This window comes from Zonotrichia leucophrys, chromosome 28, assembly GCF_028769735.1.
Source record: "Zonotrichia leucophrys gambelii isolate GWCS_2022_RI chromosome 28, RI_Zleu_2.0, whole genome shotgun sequence".
Lineage (NCBI taxonomy): Eukaryota > Metazoa > Chordata > Aves > Passeriformes > Passerellidae > Zonotrichia > Zonotrichia leucophrys.
The window spans coordinates 3,028,835-3,050,120 of NC_088197.1; the positions used below are offsets into that span (position 1 = coordinate 3,028,835).

The following is a 21,286-nucleotide window of genomic DNA, read 5'->3' on the forward strand; positions in this document are numbered from 1 at the left end:
GCTCAGAGGTGCTTGTCAGGATTGCTTTATTCAGCTTCTGATAGATCAGGGTAATCCAAAACTCCACCAGTCTTACACCCCACTAATTTTACCTAGCAGTTCATAATTTCTGTTTAAGCAGAAATTTCAAAAATTCTGTTTGAGCAGAATTTTTCTGCTCAAACCAACTAAGATTATGAATAAAAAAAGATATTGGGGCTGCTGCATAATTTTGTTTTGAGGAACTGACATGATCAAGATTGGTGCAAATGATGTTGCTTTGTCATATCCATGTTGTAATTTGTCTTTGTGCAGACATCTCTGGAGCAACACGACCTTAGCCTTACCCTAAAATGGTTTTCATGATGCCAAGAGGAAAAAAGCCTCCTGTTATTTCATTTGTAGGGTCACTGGGGTTTTTCTATCTTTAGAGAAAGGGTTTTTTATGACTTGCATGAAGATTTTTTTTCATTCATCAATGGAAAAAGCAAATTACAGTGATAAAGCTTTGGAGAGCAAACATCAAAGAATTGGTACAGAAGATCCTGAAAAGTGTGCAGCAAGTTCTGAGCATAGCAGAGGTGCAGTGTCCTGTTTGTACATGCTGGGCTTTGCTCCAAGTGCTTCCATTTGGTTTGTAGCAAAGCCAGAGAGAGGAAAACTCTCCAGATCAATGTCAGGAATTCCTTAGAGAATGGGGAACAGACCTGGAAGCAAAGCTGTGCTGCCTCAAGAGCAGTGGACATTGCAAATTTAGAGAGGAACTGGGGCATTGATGGAGGTTATCTGGGTTTGGGTGCTGTGAAGCATCTGGCACCTGCAGGAACAACTCCAGAGTGTGCTGAGCTTGAAGCTTCCATCTGCACCAGAGCTGCTGCTGGACCCATCCTTCAGGAATTAACTTAAACACTTTTTAAAGGCATTTGCATCTCAGCCAAATCCTCTGAAATCTCTGGGCAGTTGGCTTCATCATTTATCTATTTGTTAAAAAAAGGAAACAAAACTGCAAATCTTTCTTCATCCTCATGTTCTGTATTTGCTTCCTGATTTGAGTAAGGACTCATCCTGCTGTTCCCTGTTCTGCAGCTGTTTTGGCACATTCTAAATGACAGCAATCCTATCAAAGAGGGTTAAAACCACAGAATCAGTTTGTAACTTTATTTTACAAGTGGTGTCCTCCTTATATTTGCCTGTGAAAAGTGACAATGTTCTACCTTTTGCACCTACTTTATATTGCAGGAAAAAGCAAAACCTGTGACTGCAAAGTGATCTTGTGTAAGTTTCCATCCACATTAAAATGAAAATGTGCACAGTCTGCCAACTGGGCCATGGTGCAAGCTAACAAAAGGTTTCATGCAGATAAACTTTGCTCAGTTATGTATCATCCTCCCAGGCCATCATCATTTACTGTTACCTCGGAATTTTTAATTTTTTTTTGAACTCTTGTTGGCTTGGTTTGAATTAGAATGCATTTATCTTCAAGATTCATTCAGCTTCAGAATAATTATTTTATTTCCAAGCTTTAGAACAGAAGCTGTTCTCAGCACTTCATCACAGCTATCTGTGATTCCTGAAGCCTTGGATCAGTGCTAAGACAAAGCAGATTAAAAATTCCATTCTGCAGCCTAAAACCAACCCAAACACAAATGAAAGTTCCACCAAAGTCTTTTATTGTAGCCCTTACACGGCTGAGCTGCCCTCCAGAGGTGGAGATGGAGAGAATCCTGAGCTCTGGAGAACGTTTTCATTTCATCAGATCCTTCACATATTTCCAGCCTTCCACTGTGTACTCACAGGCCCTGCTGGGAGCTGCAGACAAGGCACCCATGACTGTGTGCACCCCTGCAAGCAAAGCAGAGAAAAATTACCCCAAAATCATCATCCAAGCCAAATTTCCCCATTTCCAACAGATCTTGTTAAGCCCTGAGCATTTGTGACACAGAAATTCCTAAGACAATTACAGGACTGAGCTCAGCTCTTTGTTTAATTCCTGTTTTATTTCTGACTCCATGGGTGATGCTGGACATGTCACAGTTATTTGTGGATTGTGTTTCCCCACAATTACATGAAGATTCTTTCCTGCACCATAAAACCTATATATTACTAGGTATTTATAACCCAGTATAGGTATTAATTACTTGGTATTTATAGGTTTGGCCTTCAAACAAAAATGTCTAAAATTCTAATAGCAATAGGAATGCTCATCCCTTCTGAAAAACTGAGCTCAGACTCAGTTAATGAGCAGTTATTTTACCTTTATTCCAGGAAGCAGAGAGGGAAAAGTCAATTTTTGGAGTGGCTGGGAGCTAGAAAGAAAGAGAGAGACAAAATATCAGCATTTGAGGGGTTTCACTTGGAATTCACATCACCTTGGCAAAGCCTCTTGACCTCAGATCTCAAAAACACTTAGGTGCCACAAGCCTCAAAAGGGACCAGACATGATGTTTAAAGTCTGGATTTTACTTTTCCCTGCAATATAAAGTAGGTGCAAAAAGTACAACATATGATTTAGGTGCTCCTGAAAAAGCATCTCAATGGCTGTCTCTGTTAGTTTGTAATATGAAAAAATTTTCTCAAACTTTAAGCAAAGGTTTCTTATTTTCTGAGGATTTTTAAAACTAAGAACAACTCACAGAGGAGGGGCCTCTTCAAGCAATTTAAATTCAACTTGAACTGTTAGCAATGTGAAAAATTGGGAGGATAATATTTTCATTGTTTTTCTTAAAAACAAGTGGGATCCTTCAGAAGAAAACTGCACAGTGGATTACCTCCCAGAGCATGTTTGCAGTCCTTCCCTTGACCCTCTGCTTACCCATTTCCTTTGAAATTACATCTGTGAGCAATATCTCTGCCCCAAATTTAGCATTTTATTCACTTTCCATTTCAATCCTCCTCAAAATATTTGCCATGTGGAACCCAGTTTCAACAATAAAACTCCTGCCAGCCTCACTGGAATCAGAATATCAGCCCCATATTTTCTCCCCCTGATTCAGGGGGGTGTTTGAGCAGCCCTCACCTCCCAGCCCAGGTAATCTGTCCACTCTTGGATAGCTGGAGGCAGCGTCTCTTGAGCTTTTTTCAGGGCTTCAGCACCTTCAATGCCACTGCCCAGCAGCCCCTGGTCGTATGCCACGTACACAGCAGCTCCAGCCAGGCCTCCTTTGACCAGAAACCTGAAAAAATTGAAAACACAACACTTCAGTTCTTGTTCTGACCATCAGTGCATCTCTCAGTGGTTGGGACTGCCTCATGTCTTACTGTAAGTAAAAAATCAGAAAAACACCTTCCTATGTTCCTTGCCTCCCCAGGACAACTATTCCCTGTCAGCCCCTTGAAACTACTCCTAATTCACATTTTATCAATGGTGGTTTTCAATATAGAAAGTGTCAAGTTCCTCAAGAGCTCGTGCCACTTTTTAAAGCCTGAGAATCCCTGGCACATTCCTCTGCTAAAAGCAACTCAAGGGTTCTGCAGTGAGCAAGCCATCTATGTTAATTCTTCCTGATAAATCTGATATTTATCTAATAAATCTGACAGACACCAATATCTTGTTAAGCTCATTACAGCCCAGTGAACACCTGGCCACGGCTTTTAACGTTTCCCTGCATGATGTGCAGTCACCAGTTTTACAGCTGTGATGGCAACCTACAAAAGGGAAGATGGGAAGAGAATATTTGGCATTTATTGACATTTTTATTATAAATCAGAGATCTGAGGTAAGCGATTTTCCCAGACTCACAGAGAGATGTTTTCCCTTTAAGAAAACAGCAAAAGCTGTACAAGGGGACAACCCAAGACAACGGCACTGCAGTAATAGGGCATAGGACAGATACAAGAGAGCTGAGAAGAGAGAACCAATCTTTAAAGTCGTGTATTCACACGCATTTTGGATAAAAGCGATTTCTCTGCTGAAATACCCGGCTGGCCCCCAAGGATACCCTTCTGCCCTGCCTCGCTGTGGGTGTACGGGAGCTCCGAGCTACTCCGGCTTTGTTACGTGTCCGTGCCCGCAGAGAGCGGCGGGGCCCTCCCGGCCGGTGCAGACACGCTCGGGGAGCCGCGGGGGCAGGCGAGGCCAAGGGCGCGGAGCGAGGCGAGCAGAGCCGCGGGACGGGGAGGCCGCGGGCCTGGGGACGGGCCGGGGATAGCCCGGGCACTGAGCACTGAGGGGCGGGCAGGGAGTACCGAGGGGAAAGCGCCGTGCGGAGGGTGCGGGAGGGCCGGCCGGGAGGGCGGGCAGGGCCTGCGGGACTCACTTGGCAGCGGGCAGCAGCCGGGCGGCCATGGCGGCGGCGGGGCCGGAACCGTCACGTGCGCGCGAGGCCCCGCCCGCGCCGCCGGCGTGAGGGACGGGAGGGGCGTGAGGGGCTCGAGAGGCGTGAGGGGCTCGAGAGGGACGGGCAGGGTAGAACAGAACAGAACAGAGCAGAGCAGGGCCGGACAGGGCTTGAGGGGCTTGAGGGAACCGGGCAGGGCCGGGCCGGGCAGGGCTTGAAGGGGCCAGGCAGGGCTGAGGGCGTGAGGGGGCCGGGCCGGGCCGGGCAGGGCGTAAGGGGCGTGACAAGGATGGACAGGGCTGAGGGAGTGAGGGGCATGAGGGGGCCGAGCAGAGCAGGGGAGGGGAGGGGAGGGGAGGGCAGGGCTGGGCTGGGCTTGGCTTGGCTTGAGGAGCGTGAGAGGGATGGACAGGGCTGAGGGCGTGAGGGGCGTGAGAGGGACGGGCAGGGCCGAGCCGAGGGTCTGAGGGGGCCGGCCAGAGCTGAAGGGGCTGGGCAGGACTTGAGGGGCGTGAGGGGGTCGGGCAGGGCTGAAGGAGCCGGGCAGGGCTGAAGGAGCCGGGTAGGACTTGAGGGGTGTGAGGGGGTCGGGCAAGGCTGAAGGAACCGGGCAGGGCTGAAGCTGTGAGGGTGCCGGGCAGGACTTGAGGGCGTGAGGAACGTGAGGGCGCCGGGCTGGGCTGAGCCGAGCCGAGCTGAGCTGAGGGGAGTGAGGGAACCAGGCATGGCTGAGGCTGTGAGGGGGCCGAACGTGGCTCCTGCGCCTTTGTGGCGCTGTCCCCGCCGCTCTGTGTTTTGTCACGCTGTGTCGCAGCGTGGTGGCGGAGCAGCTCATCCCGCTGCTCTTCCTATCCAGACACGGCTCCGTCCTGTGGGCTCTGCCGCCGCCTCCCTCCCGAGATCCCGCTGCTTTGGGGTCACTGCTGCCAGCTGTCGTTAGTCTTTAATGAATTAAGAGCTCTCTAAGATTAGACACGAAGGGTTTTTTTCCTCCTGTAGGCTCTGAGTGCAGAGGGCTGTGGGAATTGCCAGTGAAAAATCCTTTTTATTCTTGACCAAGGTGGCTGTGGCTCTCAGGGGAAAGACACTTCAGGTGGGCTTTCGGTTCTACAAAAGCCTCTCCCAGGCTGGCTCCAGGCATCAGAGGAAGGAGAACACGGTGTTGTTTTGGCTGAAGTGCTCAGCTTCAAGACTTCACTTTGTTCCTCACAGCTTGGAGGGATATGAAGCCAATTGGAAAAGTGCTTTGTGCTACAGGGGTTGTAGCTGGGCTCGTAGCTTTCTTCTGGAAAGACGACTTTAACCCAGGTAGGCTCGCCAGGGGGAGGATTTCAAGCTGAAATGTAAGTCACACAAGGGAAGAGGTTGAATTTCCAAACTTTGATGGTCTCATTCCTGCCTGTAGTTTTACTAGAGTTGGTGACCCCAAGGCAATGTTTCATTCCCAGAAACAAAGAGAAACTTGAAACAAAGAGAAAGATGAAATTATCTAAGAGCAGGGATCCTGCTGTCTCTCTCGAGGGGCGGGGGGGGGAATGGCACTTTGCTACTGCCTTGCTCTTTTTATGTTTTGGTTGTAAATTCCTTGTTACAAATTCAAGAACCATCTCTGGAGGTGTGCAGTGCCTGGCACAAGAGGGCTGATGTGCCTCCAGACTGATGGCAAAAAAATGATTTGCATAAGATGCACAGCCTGGTTTCTGTTGTAAGCTTCTCAGAAGGTGAAAACCAACTTGGCTTTTGAAAGATTTTGGTCTAGCAACCAAAATCTAGACCCTGTGACACAGCTAGCTGGCATCATCATGTCATTGCATCACCAGTCCTGCCTCTTCTAGTTGTGGAGAAGCACCAAGAATTTTGAGCACTCAGGTGCATCTTTAAATCTTCTTTAAAGCTCTGCCAGCAGTTAAGGGCAGCTCCTCTGCTGCTTCTTCACTTAATTCTGTATACTTTATTCTCTTTCCCATAAAAAGAGAGCCTGTCTGGTGCCCGTGTTCTCGTGACTGGAGCCAGTGCTGGGATTGGAGAGCAGATAGCATATCACTATGCCAGGTTTGGTGCTGAGATTGTGTTGACTGCCAGGAGGGAAGCTGTGCTGCAGAAGGTGAGAACCTCATCCTTGTATGGGGGAACACATGAGAGACTCAGGCTTTTACCAAACCAACAAAAAAATGAGTTGTCAGCATGTAGATTTTCCTTCAGAACTGTCAAGCATGGACCCAGAAGAGGATGCAAATTCAGGGCCTGAGCTTTTAACTGCCTGAACATTTATTTATATGAGGGAATGGTGTGAAGCTGCATCAGGGATAAATTCAGGCTGGACATTAAGAAAATGTCCAAAAAATATTGTGCAACTTTTCAGAGTCCAAATTATTCTATTTGTAGCTGTTTTGTTAAAAACTCAAGACTTTTTGTAGGTTAAATGCCTTTTCACCAACTCCAACAGATGAGACTTCTTCATCTTTATGAAATGGGGCAATATTTAGAAAGGGGAACTCTTTAATTGTGGGGATTTGTGACTTCCAAGGAAAGTTCTTCCCTGTGAAATGGTGCCAAAGGTGAGCTGGGGACAGTGAGCATAATAATAGCTCCTAATGACTGGAAGGCATTATTTCAAAACTGCATATCATTGTCAGGCACATTCACACACTCAACATAGCAAAGGAATTATGAAAGATGAATTCTTTTCCAGTTATTTTGGAAAAAAGAGAAGAATTTAATGTAAAGCATACCCCTCGTTCCAGAAGATTTCTCCTGAAGAAGATTGGGGATTTTTTCCAGTGAATCTTGATCCTGTCCCAGGCAGATCATTTAAGCAGACAGTTAAATAGAGGTAACTCTTTGCAGGATGCAGATTCAGTCTGGATGCAGAATGAGCTCTCCATGGCCCAAACAGCAATAAACTTTAAATTAAAGTGTGTCTCTGTCCAGAACTGACTCTCACTGACTGTAGTTTGTGCTTTATAGTGCCCTTTTGCCCTACTCTTTTTTCAAATATTTTAATCTTTGGGGTGTGTTCTTTTCAAGGTAATGGAGAAATGCCTGACACTTGGAGCAAAGAAAATATTTTACATCCCTGCAGATATGTCTTCCCCTTCAGAGCCTGAAAGGGTGGTGCAGTTTGCTGTCCAAAAGCTGGGTAAGCATCCTGAGCATCTCTGGCTTTCAGGTGTGTGCCCAGTTCTCATTCTAGCAGGAGCTTCCTGCTTCAGTTCCCTGAACTGAGAATGGTGTTAAGGACATAGATGAACAACAGAGCTAAATTCTGCTCCTGAATCATGCTGAAACATCATTTCAGGGAGTTATTGTCAAAGTCAAACAGTTTTCCTTTCAGTTCTACCCCTGAGGAGCAGCCAAAGCTGCCCCAGATGAGCAAATTTAACCTCTCTTCATGGTAAAGCACTTCCATCCTTCTGAGGGAGTGTTGGAGCCCTCCTGGCATTCCTGAGCTCCCTGGTTGATGCTCAGGGATGGGTCCTTTGTGTCACTGCTCTTTCTGCTCTCCAAGGGGGCCTGGATTACCTGGTGCTGAACCACATCGGCACCAACCGCTTCCAGGAGTGGGCTGGGGATGTGGAGTACACGCGCTGGCTGCTGCAGGTGAGGCTCCCTGGCTCCCCTCAGCTTCCTGGGTCCCCTCAGCTTCCTGGGTCCCCTCAACTTCCTGGGTCCCCTGCAGCTCCCAGCAGCTCCCCAGCTTCCTGAGCTCCCAGCTCCTGCAGGTGAGCTCCCTGGGTCCCCTGCAGCTCCCCAGCTCCCCTGCAACTTCCTGGGTCCCCTGAACTTCCTGGGTCCCCTCAACTTCCCAGCTCCCCTGCAGGTGAGGGTTCCCGGGTCCCCTGAGCTTCCTAGGTCCCCTGCAACTTCCCAGCTCCCCTGAATTTCCTGGGTCCCCTCAACTTCCCAGCTCCCCTGAGCTTCCCAGCTCCCCTTCAACTTCCCACCTCCCCTGCAGGTGAGGCTCCCCAGCTCCCCTGAGCTTCCTGGGTCCCCTGAACTTCCCAGCTCCCCTGAGCTTCCCGGGTCCCCTGAACTTCCCAGCTCCCCTGAATTTCCTGGGTCCCCTGAACTTCCCAGCTCCCCTGCAGGTGAGGCTCCCCAGCTCCCCTGAACTTTCTGGGTCCCCTGAGCTTCCCAGCTCCCCTACAACTTCCCACCTCCCCTGCACGTGAGGCTCCCCAGCTCCCCTGAGCTTCCTGGCTCCCCTGCAACTTCCCAGCTCCCTTGAACTTCCTGGGTCCCCTGAGCTTCCCACCTCCCCTTCAACTTCCCACCTCCCCTGCAGGTGAGGCTCCCCAGCTCCCCTGAGCTTCCTGGGTCCCCTGAGCTTCCCAGCTCCCCTGCAACTTCCCAGCTCCCTTGAACTTTCTGGGTCCCCTGAACTTCCCAGCTCCCCTGCAGGTGAGGCTCCCATCCCCTGAGCTTCCTGGGTCCCTGAGTTCCACAACTTCCAGCTCCCTGAATTTCTGGGTCCCCTGAGCTTCCCAGCTCCCCTGAAGATGAGGCTCCTTATCTTCCCTGCAGCTTCCCAGCTCCCCTGAACTTCCTGGGTCCCCTGAGCTTCCCAGCTCCCCTGCAATTCTCCCAACTCCCCAGGACAGCCTGGCTTCTCCTGGGATTTTGGGACTTCTGCTGCTCAGAGTGATCCCAAGATGCATTAGAAAGTCTCTTTTCCCAGCCTGGCAGTCAAAGAAGGAGTCAGAACTCTTCTGGTTTTGTTCTCGAGGCTGTTTATTGTTTCTTATCTATAAAATTCTTTCTCTGACCTGCCGAAGTCTGTGTGGCAGGTCAGGTTGAGGAGAGTGGGAACTTAGGAACATAGGGAAGACATTAATATAATTTAAGAGAGCAGTCAAGCTCTGAAGAGATGCTGAATTTTGTGCCTCATAGTCTGAGCTCAGTCAGGAGAAACTTAGAAGGGGAGCAAACTGAGAGTGCTGTCTTTGACAGGGATTGCAGAGTAAAGAAAAGCATAAAGAAAAAGCAGGGACAGCCAGTTGTCTCTTGTTAGGAAATCTGTATGTTAAAGCCCAGGAGTAAGCTTTGCTCTGGATCTTCTTCACTGCTTTTTCTGGAATCTGAAAGACTCAGGGATGCAAAGTTTGCCCCCATCCTTAGAGATGATTTCTCTCACTTGATGTTTGAAAATGCAATTCCAAACCACGCTCCTTTCCATTTCTGACCACTCTATTGACTTTCTTGGCTCATGCTTCCAAACCCTCTTGCTTCCTCCATGTCTACATTTATCATTCCAGGTGAATTTTTTGAGTTATGTGGCTCTTGCAACAGCAGCTCTGCCCAGCCTGGAGAAGAACAGAGGTGCTCTGGTGGTTGTTTCTTCCCTCACAGGTTGGTGACTTTACCTGGAGTAAGTGCTGGCCTTGTGGAAACAATGATTCCCAATGCTGTTCATATTTCTCTGTTGTTCAACTCCTAAACATTTTCAAACTGTGCTTTTCATAGTATATAATATTATAATAAATAGATAATAATATAGTAATATATTATTACTATAGTAGTATATATTTTACTATGTTATATATATTATTATATATATATGTATGTATATATATATACATATGTATATGTATGTGTATATGTATATATATACATATGTATATATATATGTATATATAATATATATACTATATTATATATATTACTATATATAATATAATATATTATATATATTGCTATATTATTAAATATATATATTTAATAATATAGTAATATATATTACTACAGTAATATGTATTTTACTATATATATAATATATATTACTATATTATATATTATATATATAATATATATAATATATTATTATATATATGTATATATACATATGTATATATACGTATATATATACATGTGTATATGTATGTATATATATAATATATGACTATATTATATATATTACTATATATATAATATAATATATATTACTATATTATTAAATATATAAAAATATATATATTTAATAATATAGTAATATATATGACTACAGTAATATGTATTTTAATATCCTTACAGAAAGGCAGACTCACCTGAACAGGAGTTGAGATACAGTATGACAAAGCCCCCATCTTTTCCCAGATTCCTTCTCCATGGATCCTCCTTACACCCATTTTCCTGGGGTTTTCCATTCTCTCTTCTCCCTTTCCAGGGAAAATGCCCACTCCCTTCACCACTTCCTACTCTGCCACCAAGTTTGCCCTGGATGGATTCTTCAGCTCGCTGCGCCACGAGCTCATCATGCAGAGCAGGGATGTGTCGGTCACCCTGTGCATCCTGGGCCTGATTGACACTGACTCGGCGCTGGAGCACACCAGGTGTGTGTTTGTCTGCAATCTCTTCTTGAAAACGTGCAAAACAATGCACAGCAGCTCTGAGGGGGTGTGGGGAGAGTGCACCTGCCTGGGCACACCCAGGGGGTGTTCACTGTGGGGTCAGGTGTGTGACCCCGTGCCCGCTGCCTTGCAGGGGCAAAGTGCTGCTCAGCGCCTCCCCCGCTCCCGAGGCCGCGCTCGCCATCGTCCGCGGCGGAGCCGCTCGGGCGCCCGAGATTTTCTACCCGCGGTGGCTGCGGCCGCTCTGCTGCCTCTGGGCTCTGTTCCCCAGCAGCGGGAACCAGGTGCTGCGGGCTTTCTACAACTACAGCAGCCCCTGAGGGGCGCTCAGGCTCATCCTACAGCCCTGTAATCCCATTCCTGCCATCCTAAATGAGCTTTGCTTGGTCGTATCCTATGCAAGCTGTTACAGCTCCAGAGCTCAGTCCCCAAGGGCACTGGGTGCCAGAAGCCAGCTCGCTCTCAGACCAAGGCCACGGGTCAGCCCCTAGCAAGCAGGGAGATATTCAGCTCTTAGTCATTAGGCAGCTCTTGTGATTTCAGCTTTGCTTGCTAGGTAGCTTTTCCCTTGGCCTAAGGCTCCAGCAGACGGTAGAGAGAGGAGAAGCAGAAGACGCTGGCTGTTCCACGAGTATGGCTTTATTGGAGGGTCTGTGAAGGGTCTCAGCTCTTCTTCTTCCCAGTTAGTAGGGGTACAGTGTGCTACTTTTATACCCCCTGGATCCAATCCTGACCAATGGCAAAGGTGTTAGAGTGACCATAAGTGACCAATGGTAGGGTTAACACAATATTGCCTTACATGGCTATAGGGATAAGGTACAAGGCGGATGTCCCTGGAGACAGGAAACTTCTTTGCCGCTGTGTCAGCATTCTATTCTCCAACGGGCCCTGGCTAAACCTGAGGGGTTTACTACACCATCCCACTGAGCACTGCTGTCAGTCAGGAGCAGGGCAGAGTGCTGGCAAAATCCCATTTTCCTAACGTGACTCATGGTGTGTCATCCTCCTTGAACCACGGTTCTGCTGCTGCCACCCATCAGTCAGAGGCCTTCCTCCCATCTCCCTCCTCCTTCAGCCTCACCTGTGTGCTCTGACTGCACCCAGTCTTTGCTCAGCCCCAGTTTAACCCCTGTGTGTCTGCATAGGATGTCCTGGCATGGCTGCACCTCATTTTGGATACCATGAACCCTCTTGCTTCCTCTAAGTACAATTTTTTATCTCTATTTTAATTAAACAAGTTTTTAATGTCTTGGTGTTATGTGTTGATGCTTCCTCTGTGATGAAATATTGCTCCCCTGGGTTCTGTGGGCCAAGGGCTGTTTGCTGACCCCATGTGAAATGTTAAATTAGCCCAGGGCTTTGGCAATGTCTTCAAGTGTAAGCATTACCTAACAACAACAGGAATTAGAGCCCCAGTTACTTAGCAAGTAAAACTTTTATTAAATAAATTTAGGATTTTTTTTTTTTGACCAGAGTGAGGAATTTGACATTGACAAAGCTTGTATCGCACCTGTAACATTGTACAGTCACATCAGTAACTGTGATGGAAGAAACTGTAAATGCTTGTTTTAAACCAGCTTGATCTAGGATTCCCAAAGTCCTTTTTTTTTCCCATTTTGCATTTGTTCATATTTTTTCTTTTTTTTTTTTGTTTTGTTCAAAATTAGACTAAGTTTAAACTTCATGAAATTACTTGTAGCAGAAATAAAGTACATTATACAAATCACATACATAATAGATGTTAAGTATAAAAATGGTATTTACAATAAGTAAACATGGACTATAGAAACACACAGACTCTCACAGCTTCATTCACCTCTCATAAACTCTCAGCATCAGACACAGAAGGGTGGTTGAGGAGATCTGAAGGTACTTAAAGGACTGTGCCACAAACACCTGAACAAAGGGCAAACTGGAGGAGAATGAGAGTTGGCCGAGATTCTCCAAAATCCCCATAGCTCACTTCAGTATCAATTGCACCAACTCTGCCCCACCAACTCTCTTGTCCCTATTTCAATGTGCTCACACACCCTCACACACACACAATGTTTGTGGTACCTTATCAAACTCTGACTATTGAAATCGTTCATTCCTTATCACTCTGGGGTTTGTTGGTCTGTTCTGCCTTGCTTTCCTTTCCTTTCTTTTGTAGAAACTTGAAGAGACTGTTCCAAACTGTTCCAGGGATGTGTCTTGGCAGGATGACACACACCCCCCACTCCCAGGGGATCTTTTTAAAATCCAGTTCTGAACTACATTCTGTGCTTTAGAGTTGTGTATCTAGTGTACAGAGCTGTCCCTACATATATATATGTGTGTATATATATATGTATATGCTGCATAATGTAAAATCTGTCTCTTGGAGGGGGTGCTGGGGGGAAATCCCAGAATGGAACCCTCTTTCATCCTGTTTTCCTTGCATCTGCTGGGGAAAGCTGCTGAATTCAGAGGGAGAAAACGTCCTGTGTCACCTGGAAGGAACGTGCCCAGTGCCCAGTGCTGGTATCGGACACAGGGAGGCAGTGTGCAGCCCTGGGAGCCTCCTCTGCATCTGCTCCCGCCTGCACCAGGAAAATGCAGTTGCCATGGAGAGCTGTGCACCGCGATCTGTGCCGTGTGTGGGGAGGCAGCGCAGCTCCTCTCTGTGCTTTCAGCCCGATCACAGCGAGCTCAGGGCAGGGGCTGCCACCACATCCCAGGAGCTTGGTCTGCAGGAGCCCTTGGAAAGGCAGGACAGAGCTCTCCAGATCCTGAACCAGGCTGGTGCTAAGGTGGGTGAGTGACTCAAGCTGAGCAGCTGACTGTGCCCTAATCCTGCAGGAATGTATTTCTCCTTTTTGCTCATGCTGAGCAGAGATGTGCTCTCCCTCTCCCTCTCCCTCTCTCTCTCTCTCTCTTTTTCTCTCCCCAACCCACCCCCAGCTCCCTCTCTCCAAAATGTTCAGGCCTGTCTGCAGTGCATGCTGAGAAGACACTGTTGCAAAGGCAAACCCCTCAATTTCCAACACCTCTTGCAAGCAGTCACTCTCTGAATGGAAAAGTTTGGTCCTGTGAGCTAGTTTAAAAAAAAAATAGAGACTGTATATATTTATAGTTATCTATGAAAGGGCCAGAAACAGAGCAGGAGGGAGGGAGGGAGGGAAATAAATTTCCACACATCACTGCAGTAACCTAGAGACACACCATGGGTTTGCTTGGTCCATGTTCTCCAGCCACACCCCAAGGAAGAGCTCCGTGCCCCAGGGGCTGCTGGTTTGCTGGTCCCTTTGCTTTGCACCACGTTAGCAGCAAATATGCGAGTCCAGGCGTGGCAAGAATCTTCCTCCTGGGCAGATATTGAGCCTTCTCTTTAATTGCATGTCTTGGAGAGGAGGGGAGGAGGAAGATGGGGTGGGAAAGGTGGGAAGCCGAGGAAGGAAAGGGGTGGTGTCAAAAGAGTCGATAAATTTACTGGCCTCTCTGAAAATCAACCTGAAGCAGAAATTCTTCCTCTGGACTTTCCCTTCACCTGAACAGAAATGGAGGAGGGAGGGAATTGGGAGATTAGGAGGGCATCTGTGCAAACCTCAGGCTTTGAGCTGCTGCTTAAACACGGAGGGCTCTGACCCAGATCAGATCAGCCCTCCCCTGCTCCCCATCTGCAGGCTGGCAGGAGCTGGCTCTTGGACAGCAGCCCAACAGTTCTCACCTTTTCTCTGCTTTTCTGTGATCCCTGTGAAGCATGGGATTGTCTCTTCTCACCCCAGAAAGCACAGTTTGCAGACTAACTACTGGGGTTTAATACCTTTTTAGGCAGTCAAAAGCTTTTTGGGAGCAGTTGGACAGCACAGAAAAACCTTGCTTAGAGCACAAACAGTGCAATGGAACCATCTGCCTGTCAGGGCACTCACAGGCCTTGAACTGGACCAGTCCCACCAGTGTCTGTCTGTCCACACTGCCCACAGCTCCAGGAGTCTCCTCAGAGCCCTGTGCCTTCACCCTCTGTCTGACACTGTGGAAGTGCCAGTCCCACCTGCCCAAGGACCTGTGCTGCCCATGGATCTCATCACCCGGGCTCCAACCCCTGCACTGCCTTCCCACCTCCATGTTTATTATGGTCATTACAGACCTGCCTGGCAATCACTGAACTCTGATCCTGTTCACCTTCCTGGCCTGGCTTTGGGCTTGCCCCACAGCCACAGATTTCCCTGATTGATGATTGTTTTGATGATTGCTGAACCTGGCCATCATCTCCAGGCCTGCTCTGCTCACCCTGTGCCCCACCAGCTGTCACTGCCTCCCACCCTGCAGGGAGCAGCTGGAGCCTGGCAGAGCTGTGCCCTGCTGGGGACACTGTACCTGTGCTGCAGAAGTGACTCCTGCTGGCTCCCTGCTGTCAGTAGGGGTGGTTGGCATCCTTGGGCCGTTTTAGCTGCACCTTCAAGCGTTTCATGCCAATCTGGAAGCCATTCATGGCCTGGATTGCAGTCTGTGCACTGGATGGGTTGTCAAAGCTCACAAAACCTGAAGGAAGGACACAGGATGGGTGAGAGTGGCACTGCTGGTGCCATGCCCAGTGTGTCATTGTCACTGATCATGCTTCCCCTGCCTGCACTTACCAAAACACTTGCTCTGGTTGGTGGCACGGTCCATGAACACCTTTGAGGAGATGATATTGCCAAAGGGCAGGAACATCTGCATCAGCTCGTTGTCTCCAAACTCCTGGGGGAGATGGTAGATGAAGAGATTGCAGCCTTCAGGACCTGCAGGTATGGGGTGATGGAGGAGGACAAAACAGAAAGGCCCCAAAGGGCAGGGGAAGAGAAATGGGCTCAACTCACAGCTCAGCACTGGAGGAGAGCCCAAGCACTGCCTCCCTCTGCTCTGACCCCCCTTGCTCGTCCCTGCCACTGGTCCATCCAGGGATCTGAGGGCTCTCAAAGAGCAACTGGGAGACTCTATACAAAAACTGGGAGACTCTATACAAAAACTGGGAGACTCTATACAAGATCTGGAGAGCAGATTCTCTTCCAAAGCTTGCCCAGCTCCTACACAGGGTGTAGGAACTCACAGGGTGTAGGAACTCTGTGAGTGTCTGGGTGCTGTTTTGCTGGAAGGAAATCAGCTGAGGTGAGAGCTCAGAGCTGTCCCAGTCCTTGGAGAGTGGCAGGCACTGCTGCTGCAGCACTGCCTTCAGCCCAGAGGCCACAGCCTTAACTGGAAACCTCTGGATTGCCACACTCCCAATTGATGGACCTGGTGCTGTTCACTCCTTCACTTGCTGCTCCCTTGCTGACACTTGCTCTACCAACCAGGTGCAGAGAGACAATGCCTTTGCCTCCAAATTGTATTCAAGCCAGTTTTGAAGTTGAAAATAAACTCAGTAAGCTGTGAAGGCTGAAGAGAGGAGAGCACATTGCAGAGGCTGCTCTGACTGGCTGCACTGTGGCTCTGGCACCAGCAAAGAGGGGATGAGTGCTCTGCACAGGGAAGGTTCTCTTTGAGCCTGTCCCTGCTCTTTGCAAGGGGAAGGTGCTGATTCCCATCCCCTTTGGTGTGAAAGGTGTTCCAGGGCCTCCTGCCCCTCTGCACCTGGCCAGATGTGAGGTCAGGAAACATCCTGTGATCCTTCCCACTCACTGCAGACATGTGGTTGTTTCCATACCCCAGCTCCAGCATTAAATATCAGTGCACAAAAATCAGTGCTACCTCCTCTCCACTGGCTCTGTTGTGCAGCAGATGAACTCCACAAATCCCACCCACACCTCTGGCCACCCCATTCCCAGGGTGATCCTCACCTTCTCTCTGCTGCTGCTGCAGGATGGGAGGCTGCTGGGGGATGCTCTGTGCAATGGGGGTGATGGTGGTGGTTGGATACACAGCTGTAGCCCAAGGAGACAGAACAAAGCATTTACCTGAGGATCTGGTCAGCCACACAAAGGGCTGAGGGAGACAAGGGAAGCTGGTACCTGCATACTGCTGAACTCCTGTGAAGGCTGGGTGCAAAGTCTCTGCTACTGAAGGGCTCTGGGCTGCAGAGAAAAACACAATCAGGACAGCAAAGGAACCACTCATGCATTCTGTGTGTTTGTGTGTTGTGTCGTTTCCCACCCTCACCCTGGGTGGGAAGGAGCTACAAAAGTGTGGGGAATCCAGAAAAGAGGAACTAACTGCAGTTCCTCAGGTGGGTTTTTTACTGCTCTCAATACCTGAATATGGCACAAGGCCATTGGTGTAAACTGTTTCCAAGGTTGGATGCCCATTTGGGAATGGTACCACTCCAGTGAATCCATTGGAAATGGGAGCCACCAGGCCTGGCATGGCTGCTGTGCCCAGGAGAGGTGGTGAATGTAGCCCTGCAGAACAAGAACAGAGGACAGCCCATGAAATCAAGGTCCCACAGAGCCCCTGCTGCCAACACTGCTGTGTCTGAAGCCATTAACTCTTGTATTTGGCACATGGAGATGGCAGACTGGTGCTGGAGCCTTCACTAAATGAAGAGGCAGCACTGGTGGGAAGTGTGAGAAGAACTGAGTGCTGTCAGAGCTTTGGGTGGGGGAACATCTCTGATCTGGGCTTGCTCAGCACCTGGCAGGACATGAGCCTGCTCTGACAGGGTTGAACCCAACATTGATTATTGCTGTGGGGTGAGGATCATGAACAGCCAAGTGCAATGCTGGGAACCCAGGCCTTCTTTACTAAAACTGCAGCAAGAAAGCACAGCCACAGGGCAGGAGGATGTGCTGAACATGTGAGGCTGTCAGAGGACTGCAGGAATTGTGCAGAGCAGAGGCTGCACTGCTGGAAAGCAGCGAGCTGCAGCAGCTGCTGAGCTGGAGCTGCAGAATTCCGTGCCCTGAGGGGACCCTGCGAGTGCCGGAGCTCCCAGCGGGGGGAGCCTCACCTGACGCGGGCGCGATGGGAGTGGCCGGCAGCCCGTTGAGACTGACGGCGCCGATCTGCTGGATGTGGCACGGCGAGAAGGCGACGCCCGGGCTCAGGTAGCTGCCGTGGGACGTGGAGAGAACCGTGGTCTGCTGCTGCATCAGCTGCAAGGCAGGAGCGGGCACTCAGGGCCTCCCTGTGCCAGGCCCTGCGCAGCTGGGGGAGGCTGGGCACAGCAGCCTGGCTGGCACCGCCCCCGGCTGCTGCCACCTGCCCTGGAGCTTCCCCCAAAGCCACTGCTGGGTGGCAGTGCTGGCTGTGCTCCCCTGGCACTGCCAGGGCTGCTGGGATGGGCAGTGCTGGCTGTGCTCCCCTGGCACTGCCAGGGCTGCTGTGTGTCTGGCACTGCAGGGCTGCTGGGTGGGTGCTCTCCTGGCACTGCCAGGATTATTGTGGGTGGCAGTGCTGGCTGTGCTCCCCTGGCACTGCCAGGCTGGGGATGGCAGTGCTCTCTGGCTCGGCTGCTGGTGCAGTGGTGCACTGTCCCCACGCAGGCTGCTGGGGTGGCAGTGCTGGCTGTGCTCCCCTGGCACTGCCAGGGGTCCCTGCAGCTCTGTTCTCACACAGCTGCTGTCCCTGCCAGCGTGGGACAGTGAGAGCCAGCCCTGAGGGCCACCCTGTGCTGCAGGCAGGGGACACAGCCCAGATGCCAGGGCCACAGCTGGGCACCCCCATGCTCACCCTCTCGGAGGGGCTGTGGCTCACCCAGCTGGGCAGGGCAGCAGGACAGGCCCTGGGGCTCTGAGAGCTCCTGCAGAGGGCAGGGAGCAGCTCAGGGTGTGCCCCTGGCACCAGCAGCACCTGCCACCTGCACTGCCAGGCACAGGCCCCTCTCCCTGTCACTTGTGCCAGGACAGTGGCACATTCAGTAACAGCTTTGCCTCCAGGAACAGGGCCCAGGTCCCTCTGCTGCTGCCCAGCCTCCAGGAGCAGATCCAGCTCTGGCACGGGCAGGGCTCTGTGCCAGGCCCAGCTCTGGTGCCCTGCTTTGCCCTCAGAGCCCTGAAGCCCTGAGCTCAGCTGTGCCCTGGCACTGCCCTGTGTGGAGAGCCTGGTTCAAGCATGGCTTAAAGAAAGAGGCCATGAGGGGATCCAGCTAAGGGAAAAAAGCAGCCTTTCCCAGGCTTGATCCTGTAAATAATTAAGGTTCTCAGCCACCTTCTATATAAACAACAAGGTTCTCAGACCGTTCTGTCCTTGGCTGCTCTGGGAGCAGATGGCCGGTCTGGGAATAGAGATGAAGGTTTTGAGAACCTTTCATATCATGGTGGGAACACTGATCTTGGTTTCAGTAAACTAACTTCAGGTATTGGAAACAAAAGGAGGAGCTGAAGTTTTCTCTACAGCCTATCAGGAGCTCAGATTTTGCAATATGCATGAAGTGAATTAACACTGTTATAAAAGGTGCCTGATTGATGAATCAAGGGGAGTGATGCTGATCAATAAGGGTGGATCTCTCCCTCCGACTTCAATAGCCCTGCACCCTGGCTGGGGCCAGGGGACATCAGCTCCTCATGCCAAGGTGGGGATGCACAGTACAGAAGGAAGGGTGGGAGGAGGGTTAAGAGAAGAAAAAAAATCCTTCTGCTCCTATCTGACCATCAGTGGGAGCACAAGATGCCCTCAGAGTGCAGTGGCAAAAATGGCTCAGCTCTGGATGCAAAATTATCCAGCCCTTTATCAGCTCTGTCCTCACACCAAGCAACAAGAGCAGGGGAGGCCCTCAGGGCTCTCAGGAAACCTGAGCTCCTCACGAGGAGCTGAGGGGGCAAAACCCAAGGAAACACCAAAAAAATCTTCCTGACATTGCCACACAAGCACAGAGCTCTCCTGGAACCCACCCTGCCCAGTAAGGCAGGAGGATCTGCTAACTCTGAGAGGTTTGTGGCCAGCTAAACCTGCCCATCTCCTCACCCAGCAGCTGATCGTGGCTTCAGCACAAAGACAACAGGGATATATATATATATATATATATATATATATATATATATATATGTTGGAGATTTTTTCAGAAATGGCTTAGAAGGCAGCTGTGAGGAGTAAAATTCTCACAGCCGGTTTCTGTAAACAGCAGAAGTTCTCAGGTTGTTTTTAATTACAAGTAAAAGTGACAAACATGAAGGCCTTGAGAACCTTGCATACCAGAGTTCTCAGGCAGCTTTCTCATAACAAGTGGATGTTCTATCTTTGGCTGTTTTGGGAAAGCAAAAATAATTTTGAGAACCCAAATCTTGGTATTGGAAACATAAGGAGGAGTTGGTGTGTTATCTCTGACCTATTGTGAGCTCGGGTTTGCAATATGCATGAACTTAATTAACACGGTTATAAAAAGTGATTGATTGATGAATAAAGGGAGTCGATGCTGAACAAGGAAGTTGGGTCTCTCCCTCCATCTTCATATATATATATATATATATATATATATATATATATATTTCCCACTCACTATGGGAATATTGATCTTTTTTCTCATTTCTGTGCCACGCTCTGGCTGGACCAAGGCTACAGCAGCACCAAATTGCCACTCTGGAATTCTTCACTTACATAAAATTATCATAATGAACCATAAGAGCAGAAATAAAAGGAGGGGAGGTGTGAACAAATTATGGTTTGTATTTGGAACTAATTGATTTATGATAGACAAGAAATTTTCAAGCATTATTAGCACTTAGTAAATTGCTATAGTTTCTTTTTTAAGACTTCAGGCCTCTTTTTTATTGATAAATTTTTTTTCAGCTCCCAAACTTTTCCCTGAGTCCACCTGAACTAAGTTGCTGAATAAAATGAACTCATTTGCAGAAGCAAATGATCATTTTTTGGGATCAAAACCTGATTTAAGCACTGAAATAAACTGATTTCAGATGCTTGGCCAGTTGTACTTCCCAATGAGACTTTTCCATACAGTTTCAGCTCACATGCACTGTTTGCCATTTTAAGCCCCTTATTTTACATATTTGCATAGATCTGAATAACTTCAGACTAAACTTAGTGTATGATTATTTCACGTTTGAGATAGATTTTGAAGAATAAAGTTATCAATATAAATTTAAAACAGACAACTGAAAACAAAACAAAAATAAACCCAAGCTCCAAATTTCTTCCTAAACCTTTGGGGACCACTTTGGTTTGGTAACTCAGGGAGAGGAAACTGCTGGGGATGAAATTATGGCTACAAGAAATGTTGTATATGAAATTATGGCTACGAGAACTGTGATGCCTCTGATGCACCAGCTCACCCCAGCAGCTCTTGCTCCTGTCAGTGTGGTTCAGAATGGTCAGAAAGGTCAGAATTCAAAATTGTCAGAATGCAGAATGGTCAAAATCCAGAATTCCAGAATGCTCAGAATCCAGAACTGTCAAAATCCAGAATTCTCAGCTGCATCTCCCAGCCCTGGAGGGACCCTGGGTGCAGCATTTCCCCCTCCAAACCCAGAATGAGGAAAGCATGAAGGATTTTGGGTTTCTCCCTCACCAGAGGTCCCAGCTCTGCCCATGGCAGAGCATTTTGAGGAACCATAAGGAGATTCTGCATGGAAATTCCTCTATTTTAGCCCCCACTTTCAGAGATGTCAGGTGGAATTCAAGGGGCTGATTCCCTCTCCCTCTGATGGTGTGTGAGGACTGGCTGGGATCTCTCCTCCAAAAAGGAGAGCAAAGATGGGGATGGCACAAGAAAAGAAGGAATCAGGTGTGAGGTCAGTGCCTCAGGGAAAAAAACAGAACCAAACCCAATGGAAAGTAAAAGGAAAAGAAGGAAAA

General features: G+C 48.8%; 3 protein-coding genes across 6 annotated transcripts in view; 1 reads left to right on the forward strand and 2 right to left on the reverse strand.

Moving 5' to 3' along the window:
* Positions 1–1,626: 1,626 nt before the first annotated feature.
* MICOS13 (mitochondrial contact site and cristae organizing system subunit 13) lies at positions 1,627–4,391 on the reverse strand. Its single transcript, XM_064734472.1, has 4 exons — positions 4,236–4,391; positions 2,996–3,152; positions 2,234–2,285; positions 1,627–1,821 (listed from the first exon to the last, which is right to left on the reverse strand). Exons 1-4 carry the CDS (start codon positions 4,262–4,264, stop codon positions 1,724–1,726), a joined length of 336 nt encoding a protein of 111 aa, XP_064590542.1. The 5' UTR covers positions 4,265–4,391; the 3' UTR covers positions 1,627–1,723.
* An 18-nt stretch (positions 4,392–4,409) lies between these two features.
* HSD11B1L (hydroxysteroid 11-beta dehydrogenase 1 like) lies at positions 4,410–12,027 on the forward strand. Of its 3 annotated transcripts, XM_064734470.1 has the most exons (8): positions 4,410–5,349; positions 5,469–5,564; positions 6,230–6,360; positions 7,284–7,395; positions 7,765–7,856; positions 9,512–9,605; positions 10,420–10,585; positions 10,737–12,027. In XM_064734470.1, exons 2-8 carry the CDS (start codon positions 5,480–5,482, stop codon positions 10,921–10,923), a joined length of 867 nt encoding a protein of 288 aa, XP_064590540.1. In that variant the 5' UTR covers positions 4,410–5,349; positions 5,469–5,479; the 3' UTR covers positions 10,924–12,027. The 3 variants fall into 3 exon arrangements, with proteins under 3 accessions (XP_064590540.1, XP_064590539.1, XP_064590541.1); XM_064734469.1 differs by having other exon boundaries at positions 4,410–5,564; XM_064734471.1 differs by having other exon boundaries at positions 4,410–5,564; positions 11,413–12,027.
* CELF5 (CUGBP Elav-like family member 5) overlaps positions 12,020–21,286 on the reverse strand; it is a 41,628-nt gene continuing 32,361 nt past the window's right edge. For both annotated transcript variants that reach the window (XM_064734468.1, XM_064734467.1), the window contains exons 7-13: positions 17,487–17,631; positions 16,792–16,938; positions 16,552–16,614; positions 16,381–16,464; positions 15,202–15,345; positions 14,942–15,106; positions 12,020–14,111 (exon numbers count right to left, since the gene is read on the reverse strand). In XM_064734468.1, coding sequence (XP_064590538.1) covers positions 14,979–15,106; positions 15,202–15,345; positions 16,381–16,464; positions 16,552–16,614; positions 16,792–16,938; positions 17,487–17,631 — 711 coding nt within the window. In that variant the 3' untranslated portion in view covers positions 12,020–14,111; positions 14,942–14,978. The remainder of the gene's footprint in view (positions 14,112–14,941; positions 15,107–15,201; positions 15,346–16,380; positions 16,465–16,551; positions 16,615–16,791; positions 16,939–17,486; positions 17,632–21,286) is intronic.